At 36.2% G+C, this 13,779-nt stretch overlaps 1 protein-coding gene across 1 annotated transcript in view; it reads right to left on the reverse strand.

Annotated features, from left to right (window-relative positions):
* LOC144436709 (ubiquitin-protein ligase E3C-like) overlaps positions 1–13,425 on the reverse strand; it is a 39,489-nt gene extending 26,064 nt beyond the window's left edge. The window contains exons 1-10 of the mRNA XM_078125562.1: positions 13,089–13,425; positions 12,126–12,179; positions 7,863–8,078; positions 6,993–7,105; positions 6,460–6,620; positions 5,180–5,336; positions 2,487–2,737; positions 2,159–2,313; positions 1,593–1,777; positions 963–1,049 (exon numbers count right to left, since the gene is read on the reverse strand). Of these exons, the coding sequence (XP_077981688.1) occupies positions 963–1,049; positions 1,593–1,777; positions 2,159–2,313; positions 2,487–2,737; positions 5,180–5,336; positions 6,460–6,620; positions 6,993–7,105; positions 7,863–8,078; positions 12,126–12,179; positions 13,089–13,154 (1,445 nt within the window). The 5' untranslated portion in view covers positions 13,155–13,425. The remainder of the gene's footprint in view (positions 1–962; positions 1,050–1,592; positions 1,778–2,158; positions 2,314–2,486; positions 2,738–5,179; positions 5,337–6,459; positions 6,621–6,992; positions 7,106–7,862; positions 8,079–12,125; positions 12,180–13,088) is intronic.
* Positions 13,426–13,779: the final 354 nt, after the last annotated feature.

Here is a 13,779-nt window from a genome sequence, read left to right on the forward strand (position 1 = left end):
CTAGACATTATTCCCCAACATTTTCCTTCATTCAGCCAAGGAAAATATGGGTGACCTGAGAGGCCTTTGTCACTACAAGTCTAGTGACTTGTAGTGACAAGGCCCCCTTAATTCACAAGTATTTTCCTGCTAAATGAAGAAGAATATCAGGGAATATCATAATTATACCAGCACCAGTAATATCAAAGAAAAATTAGGGAAATTAAGTAATGGCAATTTTGAATGTTTTTAATCAATATTTCAAACACAGCAGAACCAGTGATGTAGATGCATGTTGTTGTGATATAGAATGACCAGAGTATATATTCCATGTTTTTTGTTCAACTTAGTTAATTCATGGCATACTTGCTACTATATTGCAATAAGTGACAACCTGACCTTGTTGCTTCATATCAACTTTATAAGGGACAATGTCACACAAGCTCAATAAGAGAACTTTGTTTGTTTAGTGGGGGGAGGGGTCTGATGTCAATGTCATTGCTGAATTTCATTTTCGCACTTCTTACCAAATTTGGAAAACTTTCACGTCTTGAATGATAACAGCTTCTGTATATACTATATACTGCTGAGGTGTTGATATGATGATAAAATTTACTTCTAATGTTATATACAGTGCTGGGTTTCCGGTAAAGTATTTTGATGTGTTTATCCATCATCTCAGTAAAACTGGCTCATAAGGTTGTAACTTCATGTTTACCATCATGTTTTAACATTGCATCAACCATAGTTGTGTGACCACTACACCTTTCATTGTGGTTTACATCATATATAAATGTGTGATGTCGCACTTGTAGGGGAGGGGAGGGGGTATTGTCTTAAATGAACGATGTTTGTTTATTGAGCTCGTCCAACATTGTGCGATGGTCCCTAAGTGACCTTATGTGTTGTTTGGGCTGTTGATTTTCAACAAAGGATTATTATATGATGTGTGCCAATCTGTTGACCATGAGTGAATGACTTACCCAGTAACTGATGTTGTAGATAAGGCAATCAAACTTTCCCACAAGTGTCTTAGAAATGCTTTATTAAATGCTAGTGTAGATAAAAGTCTGCAAAAACAGAAAGAGAGAAAAAAACTTGGTCAGATTAGAATCTCTGAATAGACTGTCTAGACAAATGAAAGAACATTAAAAACAGCCAGAATCCAATCTCAACTTATAACTCATATTAGGATAGTGATACAAAACTTGCATATGATACACAGAATAAACCATGATATTAATCCAACATTATATTTCATCATATTTGATATTACACTATGTGTACCATGATACTGACAAGTTTAACCAACTATAGGTGAATCAATACACTTTGAGTTGTACAATATCAAAACTAAATCAGTTTTTGTAGAGGGGTACTATTTTCATCTGCTGACAGTATTTTGTACAAATTGACTATCTACACATGTTACTAGTTTTTTCTTGTACAGCATCCTTGACATGTATGACATAAATACCCTTAGAAACTATTAGCTTCATTTATCCTCAAATTACCTGAAACAATGGCAAAGATAAGTATGTCTACACTGAGACATGTATTATGTACACAATTGAAAAAAAAAACAATGCTAGACATTATAATAGTTGATTTACCTGGATTTATGCACAAATAGTCTTTGTTGCGTCATTAAAGTGTGACAGATATTACACAATGCTGTCAGTGTTGACTGGTATACATTCTCATTTAATATTAAGAGTAAACACTTGACATGTTGTGGAGAGTTCAATATTTGAAGACACTGCTCACGTACTGACATCAGACTTGTTATTGAATTTATCTGAAAGAAAGAAAATGAGACATCATAAGCATTTTTATTACACTGTTATGACTATATATGATTTGAGAAATCTTGTTGACGTTCTCAAAAACAGACATCATATCCAAATTATAGGATTCAACATGAAGAACACCTATTCCTTTATCCCTAATAAGCCTGTCTGTCATTTGAAATAGATGTTATAAATACATAAATAAACTAACGTACACACACGTGCACACACACACACACATATGCATGCAGACACACATGCACACAGACAGACAGACAGACACAGACACACTGACAGACACAGACACAGACACAGACACAGACACACACACACACACACACACACACACACACACACACACACACACACACACACACACACTTCCTTACTTGCATGTTATCTGTAGTCAAATCTTCATCTTCATCTTCAGAATCCTGAATATTAGCCTTCCTTCTACCAAGTACTAACTGTGCACTGGGTAATGATGGCAATAGAACTTTTAAAATGTGTAAATATAATACCACTTCATCTTGTTCCAGGTAACCTGTACAAAACAAAGAAAAAAACACATCAATGCGACAAATCAATCTAACGAGTCGGAAATGACAGTAGTAGAAAATATTTTGTCGATAACATCCAGTTCAACATCCAGTTCAACCATATATTTATTTTCTGTATTAAAAGTTGGCATTACAAATCAAATCATGTAAGTCTCACCTAGTTTAGATTCTCCTAGAACCAACACTGAATAGAGTAACCATGGAGATGCCCAAACAGTCAGGTGATTCATACCAATATCTGATATCTGATTACTTTCAATGACATCATCTGGTACAAGAGTACGTAGAAAGTCAATCAATGGAAAGGGATATTTTCCATGTGCCAATGCCGGTAGCAGGAATAATCCAATCTGGTCTGTAAAACTTGGACATAAAAGATCTCGGCACAAACCATTGAAGATAATACCCCTGTAAAATGAAACAAGTGTTTGTATTTGACAAAGTAAATGTATTTGACAGTCATGGTTGGGTTGCATCATATGCATAGTTCACATACAGTGTAATGCTGTATACAGAAACTTATGAAGATGATTAGGTTAACAAAGTTAACTGGTCAGCTGATGAGGACAATACTGATGAAGTCACCCTGACTGACAAAAGAGGCTACAAGTATTTGTATTCAAAACTAGTCTACAACACAGATGCTAAAATGTATGTTTGCCAATGAAACAAAGATAACACTATACTGGCAGCACTGCAGGACATTTAGTTGTGATAACATATACCTCTATTCAAAATCATGTAGATGTGCGTGTAGTTTGACTGGTCTATGACTGCACCAATGTCGGTATGAGTGTATTTTGACTGGTCTATGACTGCACCAATGTAGGTGTGAGTATATTTTGACTGGTCTATGACTGCACCAATGTAGGTGTGAGTATATTTTGACTGGTCTATGACTGCACCAATGTCGGTGTGAGTGTATTTTGACTGGTCTATGACTGCACCAATGTAGGTGTGAGTATATTTTGACTGGTCTATGACTGCACCAATGTAGGTGTGAGTATATTTTGACTGGTCTATGACTGCACTCATGTAGATGTGAGTATATTTTGACTGGTCTATGACTGCACCAATGTAGGTGTGAGTGTATTTTGACTGGTCTATGACTGCACCCATGTAGGTGTGAGTATATTTTGACTGGTCTATGACTGCACTCATGTAGATGTGAGTATATTTTGACTGGTCTATGACTGCACCAATGTCGGTGTGAGTGTATTTTGACTGGTCTATGACTGCACCAATGTAGGTGTGAGTATATTTTGACTGGTCTATGACTGCACCAATGTAGGTGTGAGTATATTTTGACTGGTCTATGACTGCACTCATGTAGATGTGAGTATATTTTGACTGGTCTATGACTGCACTCATGTAGATGTGAGTATATTTTGACTGGTCTATGACTGCACTCATGTAGATGTGAGTATATTTTGACTGGTCTATGACTGCACTCATGTAGATGTGAGTATATTTTGACTGGTCTATGACTGCACTCATGTAGATGTGAGTATATTTTGACTGGTCTATGACTGCACTCATGTAGATGTGAGTATATTTTGACTGGTCTATGACTGCACACATGTAGATGTGAGTATATTTTGACTGGTCTATGACTGCACCCATGTAGGTGTGAGTATATTTTGACTGGTCTATGACTGCACTCATGTAGATGTGAGTATATTTTGACTGGTCTATGACTGCACCAATGTCGGTGTGAGTGTATTTTGACTGGTCTATGACTGCACCAATGTAGGTGTGAGTATATTTTGACTGGTCTATGACTGCACCAATGTAGGTGTGAGTATATTTTGACTGGTCTATGACTGCACTCATGTAGATGTGAGTATATTTTGACTGGTCTATGACTGCACTCATGTAGATGTGAGTATATTTTGACTGGTCTATGACTGCACTCATGTAGATGTGAGTATATTTTGACTGGTCTATGACTGCACCAATGTAGGTGTGAGTATATTTTGACTGGTCTATGACTGCACCAATGTCGGTGTGAGTATATTTTGACTGGTCTATGACTGCACTCATGTAGATGTGAGTATATTTTGACTGGTCTATGACTGCACTCATGTAGATGTGAGTATATTTTGACTGGTCTATGACTGCACTCATGTAGATGTGAGTATATTTTGACTGGTCTATGACTGCACTCATGTAGGTGTGAGTATATTTTGACTGGTCTATGACTGCACTCATGTAGATGTGAGTATATTTTGACTGGTCTATGACTGCACTCATGTAGATGTGAGTATATTTTGACTGGTCTATGACTGCACTCATGTAGATGTGAGTATATTTTGACTGGTCTATGACTGCACCAATGTCGGTGTGAGTGTATTTTGACTGGTCTATGACTGCACCAATGTAGGTGTGAGTATATTTTGACTGGTCTATGACTGCACCAATGTAGGTGTGAGTATATTTTGACTGGTCTATGACTGCACCAATGTAGATGTGAGTGTATTTTGACTGGTCTATGACTGCACCCATGTAGGTGTGAGTATATTTTGACTGGTCTATGACTGCACCAATGTAGGTGTGAGTATATTTTGACTGGTCTATGACTACACCAATGTAGGTGTGAGTATATTTTGACTGGTCTATGACTGCACCAATGTAGGTGTGAGTATATTTTGACTGGTCTATGACTGCACCAATGTAGGTGTGAGTATATTTTGACTGGTCTATGACTGCACCAATGTAGGTGTGAGTATATTTTGACTGGTCTATGACTGCACCAATGTAGGTGTGAGTGTATTTTGACTGGTCTATGACTGCACCATTTAGGGTAAACCAGGAGTGACTGCACTATCTGATGAGTTCATTGTTACTTACCTATATTCGACATTACTTTTTAAACATTCTATAAGTTGGATTGGTCTCAGTACTAAGTCTAAAACAGTGGTTGCTATGGGTGTTGGTGGATTAGGTGACATCTCAATGCTACCAGGAACTCTCTCATTCAATAGGGTTCGTACAGATTGGTAATAACCTGTTAGGAAACCAAGTATAACAAGTCTTAGTGCATCACATACAAAACAATATCTTATATCATGCATATTACGCCAAGTTGAATATAAAACATAGAATGGCCTGCAATGGATTGTACACTCCTGCCAAGTTGTTGTTTTTGATGGTAAACTTTATTTACTCCTGGGTCAATGACTGGCTCTGATATGGGTTCAATACATACATTTTGAAATCTTACTGTTTTGTTGTATGTTGATATTTTTCCCTTTTATAACAATTACACTTTGATAATTATTACCCATTGCACAGACCTATAGTGACTCAACATCCCTTTATATTTCCTCAACTTCCTGGGGAGCATAGAATCCATTGCAGCCTCTGTATCTGACTAGGGTTAAACCTATATCCTACCAGGTCTTCAATTATACAGTTGGGTTGACTGAGACATAATCCTGGTTCACATCTTGCCAACCATTTACAGACAAACAGTAGTAAGGCCCCAATCTACAACCTTTAGATTCCAAATCAGTGAATAGGTAGGCCATATTGACTAACCAAGATGGTATAGGTTGGCCATATTAACAAGCTAAGATGGTACAGGTAGGCCATATTAACAAGCCAAGATGGTACAGGTAGGCCATATTGACTAACCAAGATGGTACAGGTAGGCCATATTAACAAGCCAAGATGGTACAGGTAGGCCATATTAACAAGCCAAGATGGTACAGGTAGGCCATATTAACAAGCTAAGATGGTATAGGTAGGCCATATTAACAAGCTAAGATGGTATAGGTAGGCCATATTAACAAGCTAAGATGGTACAGGTAGGCCATATTAACAAGCTAAGATGGTACAGGTAGGCCATATTAACAAGCTAAGATGGTACAGGTAGGCCATATTAACAAGCTAAGATGGTACAGGTAGGCCATATTGTTGTACACCAACATTGTGATATCCTGATTGTCAATCATTTGAAGTGGCAGAGTTTTTCAGTGCAAAATATTTTAATATGTGATCTATGAAAGGTAGCACTTGAAGTCAAACAGATAATGGGCTAAGGAAACTACAAGTTCTCAGTAAAACACTGAATTCCCTTCCTCCAATACAAATGAAATTAGTCTGCAATAAGTTGTTAGAAAACTTACCATTAACTATCAAATACTTCATTAACTTTGTGACACAAGAAATGGCAATGTCTTGGTTCAATTCATTGTGGTTGCTATAGGTTCCAATACTGGTGTAGATTTCAATGGTTCTCAAAGGTGCAGCTATAGGTGTCTTGATGTGTACAGCTGTTTCCAGCAACCTGTATTAAAAACATCACAAAACAAATTACATCTGTATTCAGTGTATTTAAATCATCTCTATACCTCAGGGGTATTTGTTTGTGCACAAAACAATACAATTTGAAAAAAAGAGGCTTTAAAAATATCATACATCAAATTTCATCTGTTTCCAGTAACGTGTATGAAAAGTATTACATCATTTCAGCTATTCTCAGTAACCTGTATCAAAAATTAAAGCTACCATTTCATAGTTGTGATCTGGGTAGTCTCTGGGTAGTCTCTGGGTAGTGAAAGATGATTAGGTTCAGTTATCAAGTCAAGGTACCGGTATAACACATCAACTATATGCAGAGATAGGAGAATACAGTAAAACTAATTGGATGATTACTTACCTACAACAGAGAAGTAAAATACGACTAGTTTGATGACTCCATGTCTGTTTGTCAGTCACTAGCATTTCCATGGAAACAGATTGGTATTTAATAAGTAACTGGCATAAAGACACCTGGGAAAACAAGTAAAGACAGGAGAATATCCATGATTGGTTAGGACATGAGTGATTGAATTTAATGTGAGAATAACACAATAGTGGATAACTGAAGTGAGATTATAGATTCTCAAACATAACTATTAAGTTTATCATCACAATTTGCAGTCTGAAAGATCCAGTTGTTGGTTGACTTATGTAACCACTTACTACTACCCTACATACTACATAAACTAAAACAATGATGGAGCTTTATGGCAATTGAAGTTTAGAAGCTGATATAGGACCACTTGCTTACATTTCAATTATAATAATAATCTTTTATTTATACTGGATAGTTCTTCAAGTATATCCCAAGAAGTCCAGTGAGGGCCATCCCTAATGGGTTCAGTGTTAATGCAGGAGGAATCCAGTGTAGCCGGGGGAAAACCTGCATTGCTGTAGAATCAAACTGAATGACACTCTTCTTACTTATAGTGAAGGTAGTAAACTGCTATTTAACAAAGTCCAATTCTGTCATTGGTTGATATTCAATGTAGTGACAATCTGTATTTCATGATTGGCTGCAAGTTAAATATCAACATTTCTAGAAATTTAACACAGATTTGTTATCTTTATCCTCAGTTTTCCCATCAAAATTTCATCATTTTATTAACACTTAATCTTTTTCCTGTTTGTAGTTAAATTATTGTTTTAATAAAAGTATATCTTGCATAGATACTTACCAGTCTTTCAGCATCTTGACTATAAAAGTATATCTTGCATAGATACTTACCAGTCTTTCAGCATCTTGACTTTCCTTGTAGAAGAATAACACCAACCTCTGAACCTCTGACAAACTTTTACTTGACATGTGGTACTTTTCTTTCAGGCATAGCTGTATCAGTTTATCAAATTCTAGTCTTGTAGCTACTTTTAGTTTGTATCTTACAGTTGAAGCACGCCACCAACATTGTATTCTCTTTGCACTGCTAATTCTCTGTCGTTGATTCTGCATAACACAAAAAGACAATACTAATAAATAAGACAAAAACCGTTAAGAACAAGTGGAGCAGTGCAAAGCTATTACAAGGTTGCCACTGATTGGAAAACATTGCTATACTTTATGACTCATTAACAATGTTTCCTTTGTTTTCGAACCAATCAAAATGAACCTTATAAAGTGCTTTACACTGTCTGGAACAACCCTCTCTCCTACTAGAAAAAAGAGTTTAAAAAACTTTTATGGCAGAAATCAGAACTCAGTATCAAACACTTATGTTATGTACTATGGGTAATGTCGGTTTATATAATGTGTTATATTGTATAATTAATAGTTTTAAATATGGGGAATGCCTCAACTTGATATTTGATAATCTGAACATAGAATTCAAACTATATTAAATGTATAAACATGTTTTAATTGAGATTCAATACATATCAGTTCTTATCTTAAGATAGAATGCACCTCAGGGATAAATTTCTCTGAAAATCAATCTGAAAGTTCTTCAATTCTCTCTATATTTTGTCATATAATAGCTCCCTTCTAGTACTTTTTGAAATAATAAAAGAAATTTAGGGGTCCATCATCTTGTTTTCAAAGAAATAAAAAATCTGTTATTTCCCTATAGAGTTAACACAGTATTCAGTGGCCATATTGGATTCTAGTATGACTAAATTTTGATAACATTTTCACCTCCATTTCAAAACTGTTTACGGTAACCCATGATTTTAACTGAGATTGGGTTTGCATTTTTTTAACAAAGTACCAGCATAAGTTTATATCTGAGGTGTATTTCACTTGAAAGCTACAGTTGGGAGTAGTGTAATGTGTTCAATGAAGACTTGTACAGACTCAACATATAATCATCATCATTGCAAACCACGGCCTGTTTTACGGCAACGTTCTTAACGAGCCGTGGATGCATTCATATACTATATCCGTATTTATGGCATAGCTAATTTATTTGTTTTGTACGTAAACTCTACAACCAATCAGATTGCCCCTTGCATACCATGTGGTATACTGCTAATGCCTTGGCAAGAGTCTACATTTGTATTACGTACACTGAAAACTGACTTGGCCAAGTTGGGTTCTTGTAGCTGAAATTTTATTTTTGCCATCCCACAGACAAGATTGGATTGATACATGTATGAACATAAAATAATGATCTATACATTGTAAATCTTGCCTGGAAGTGTCAAGCAGGACTTGTAAGAGCATGGATTTGTTGTACCGTCACACTGGGCATCCGATACAATCATGAGTTTGTAGCAAGTACCAAGGTAGGTTACCATGTGGATTATCTCAGGAGGGCCATGGTTACAACAAGCCAAGATTGGCTGATTCAAGCGAGTTCACTTGAGATAATCTTAATTCCATTCACAACTTGTAGTTATTGAAGTGTTGTTTAACATGCGTACTCTTGATTTTACAAGGAACTGAACCTGTGCTGAACGCTAATTAAGTATGGCCTTTTAGTACGGTGTCTTCGGACGCACGAGTTATAGAACGCCGGGACGGCTGCATTCATCACCCGTACTACTACAGTACCCATTTATCAGCCCTTAATGTAAATGTTTAACAAATCTTTCCCCGTTCTTACTGTATACTCTTTAACCCCATCAAATATTGGTTATCCTAGTATATTTAAATGAGACTAGTAACTTTTACTCTGGTCATTTGAATCCCTTGTTTACATTCACTCAGTGTATGCAGCTGTACAACGTTTGCTGTTCACGCTAGCTAGCTAGCTGTGTTGGACTCATCGTTGCTAACCACAGCTTTTTTTTACTACAGCGTCAAAAATCGCCATGTGAAAGTCCCCAATTATAATTTTTAGGACTTCTTTTTGGGAAACTAAGGGGTCACTATTTTTAAGTACAACATGAACAAGAAGTCAGTGGCCCACCCCCGGCCATAAAAACTGATCGCTCCCTAAGCAGTGTGCCCATCTTTCTTAATTTTCTGATTGGCTTGGTAAAAATCAGCATGAGATACGTACAAAATAGCGTTGCTTCACTAAAGTCGTGTTGTCAATGTCAAGGGCAAGCTCAAAGATGCTGAATGAATGAGCTGTGGTGTGTTTTGTGTTTATACAATGATATACGTAAATGAGGTATGTTATGCATGTATGTGATTGTGTATGGACTGTATGCAAATGATGTGGTTGAAGGGGGAAGTCAAGCAGCAGTGTTTTTGCTTAGGCCTGGGAACCCTGGTAACAGGCAGGGGTAAAACTGGCATAGTTTCCATATATTGTAATAAATTTGGTGGGGAAAGTTACAAATGCCATTGTACGTCACCCTTCCCTTACATAAAGTTACAAATGCCATTGTATGTCACCCTTCCCTTACATAAAGTTACAAATGCCATTGTATGTCACCCTTCCCTTACATTAAGTTACAAATGCCATTGTATGTCACCCTTCCCTTACATAAAGTTACAAATGCTATAATTGCATGTCACCCTTCCCTTACATTATTAAGTTACAAATGCCATTGTATGTCACCCTTCCCTTACATAAAGTTACAAATGCCATTGTATGTCACCCTTCCCTTACATAAAGTTACAAATGCCATTGTATGTCACCCTTCCCTTACATTAAGTTACAAATGCCATTGTATGTCACCCTTCCCTTACATAAAGTTACAAATGCCATTGTATGTCACCCTTCCTTTACATAAAGTTACAAATGCCATTGTATGTCACCCTTCCCTTACATAAAGTTACAAATGCCATTGTATGTCACCCTTCCCTTACATAAAGTTACAAATGCCATTGTATGTCACCCTTCCCTTACATAAAGTTACAAATGCCATTGTATGTCACCCTTCCTTTACATAAAGTTACAAATGCCATTGTATGTCACCCTTCCCTTACATAAAGTTACAAATGCCATTGTATGTCACCCTTCCCTTACATAAAGTTACAAATGCCATTGTATGTCACCCTTCCCTTACATAAAGTTACAAATGCCATTGTATGTCACCCTTCCCTTACATAAAGTTACAAATGCCATTGTATGTCACCCTTCCCTTACATAAAGTTACAAATGCCATAATTGTATGTCACCCTTCCCTTACATAAAGTTACAAATGCCATTGTATGTCACCCTTCCCTTACATAAAGTTACAAATGCCATTGTATGTCACCCTTCCCTTACATAAAGTTACAAATGCCATTGTACGTCACCCTTCCCTTACATAAAGTTACAAATGCCATAGTATGTCACCCTTCCCTTACATAAAGTTACAAATGCCATTGTATGTCACCCTTCCCTTACATTAAGTTACAAATGCCATTGTATGTCACCCTTCCCTTACATAAAGTTACAAATGCCATTGTATGTCACCCTTCCCTTACATAAAGTTACAAATGCCATTGTATGTCACCCTTCCCTTACATAAAGTTACAAATGCCATTGTATGTCACCCTTCCCTTACATAAAGTTACAAATGCCATAGTATGTCACCCTTCCCTTACATAAAGTTACAAATGCCATTGTATGTCACCCTTCCCTTACATAAAGTTACAAATGCCATTGTATGTCACCCTTCCCTTACATTAAGTTACAAATGCCATTGTATGTCACCCTTCCCTTACATTAAGTTACAAATGCCATTGTATGTCACCCTTCCCTTACATTAAGTTACAAATGCCATTGTACGTCACCCTTCCCTTACATAAAGTTACAAATGCCATTGTACGTCACCCTTCCCTTACATAAAGTTACAAATGCCATTGTATGTCACCCTTCCCTTACATAAAGTTACAAATGCCATAATTGTATGTCACCCTTCCCTTACATTAAGTTACAAATGCCATTGTACGTCACCCTTCCCTTACATTAAGTTACAAATGCCATAGTATGTCACCCTTCCCTTACATAAAGTTACAAATGCCATTGTATGTCACCTGTATGGTTTACACAACATGGAACTATACATGTCAAAGATGTGGCTGGAAATGTTTGGACTAATGTAATAAATCTCATCTTTAGTAGCCCTCTTTAGGACATGCCATGCCCTTTGCAAAGTACACTACTGTCAATCTTACCTCTCTCTTCTGTCTTTCCAGTTGATTCTTTAACAACAAGGAATCTTTCTGTTCCTGCACAAAATTAACAATTAGTAAAGACATTTAAATTGTATTTTCAAAATTTATTCTTTTATAAAAATATAATCTATTACTTTAACATAATATAATATAATATAATATAACACAAGTTATTAACATAACATAACATATTGAAACACAACATGGCAATGTCTGAATTTCCAAAACATAACATAACATAACATAACATAACATAACATAACATAACATAACATAACACAAGTCATTAACATAACATAACATAACATAACATAACACAAGTCATTAACATAACATAACATAACATAACATAACATAACATAGCAATATGTCTGAATTGCCATAACATAACATATCATAACATAACACAAGTCATTAACATAACATAACATAACATAACATAACATAACATAACATAGCAATATGTCTGAATTGCCATAACATAACATATCATAACATAACATTTGTTTTATTGTTGTGGCTGTATTGTTCAGAAGCTTGATACCAATTTATCAATCAATACATTTTCCAGTAAATAACATTTCTTTCATATGTGTGGTATATACCTAACATGAAACAGATAACAGGATCTCAACATACTATATTAGATCATACGATATTACTATTAGAATTTGATCATATAATACAGCATTGTATATGAACGGAAATCAAACACAACAGTTGATTTGAATGGGAACAACCCTCCATTCTATTTCAGTGACTGGTCATGTTACTGTATAGTTATATTGTGGGATAAACAACACAAATGTTCTGATCGGATTAAAAAGATGATCGTGTAAATAAGTCGATTAAATTTGTGATTGATCGGACATGACAGTGTAAAATTGAAATCATGGCGAAGGCAAGTTGATCGATTGTACACCGTTGTGTAATTTCAACGCAGTATCGAAGACGACTCATTACCTTTTTACTTGCGCCACCAAGAGAAACCTTTGGCCTTGTTCTGAAGTCTCCATCGAAACCGAACATTTTGAAGTAACGACAGGCACAATACACTTGTATATTACTACAGTATAACGCTCGTCGAATCTCCCTTTAAACTTCTTCCGTGAATATAGTATCGAGTATTTATCGCAGCGACGATTTTGTAGCTCTCAACTGAGGTCGCACTTTTCTGTAATATCAATAACTATTCACGACGTAACTCGGTGAATAAAACTAATATTCCTATACAATCATGATTTGCGACATCCAGCGTTATCTTGAAAGTTCTCGAATGAACATCAAACATCATCAGTCGCAATCGCAACAAGGAAGTCCCAATATGGCGGATCAAGGCTAAATCATAAGACCACGTATGATTGGTCGATTCTTTGAATATTATTAAATTTTGACCCAATCAAAACGCTAGTTACATTCAGTTGTCGACAAGCTGACGGACGACGTCATTTTGAAAATGCCCCATCATGATGACGTCAGAAAACCAAACAAATAGAACGCTAGGAGGCCGGCCATGTGTTCATTCATTCAGCTGCAACCGTGACTTCATGTGTTCAATATGTATGAGGGATCAGAATTTCGATCGATCGAGAGTCACCAAGTTTATAAACCCATAGGCCCATCATTTCAGTCACCAAATTTATAAACCCATAAA

This window comes from Glandiceps talaboti, chromosome 6 (assembly GCF_964340395.1).
Source record: "Glandiceps talaboti chromosome 6, keGlaTala1.1, whole genome shotgun sequence".
Taxonomy (NCBI): Eukaryota; Metazoa; Hemichordata; class Enteropneusta; family Spengelidae; genus Glandiceps; species Glandiceps talaboti.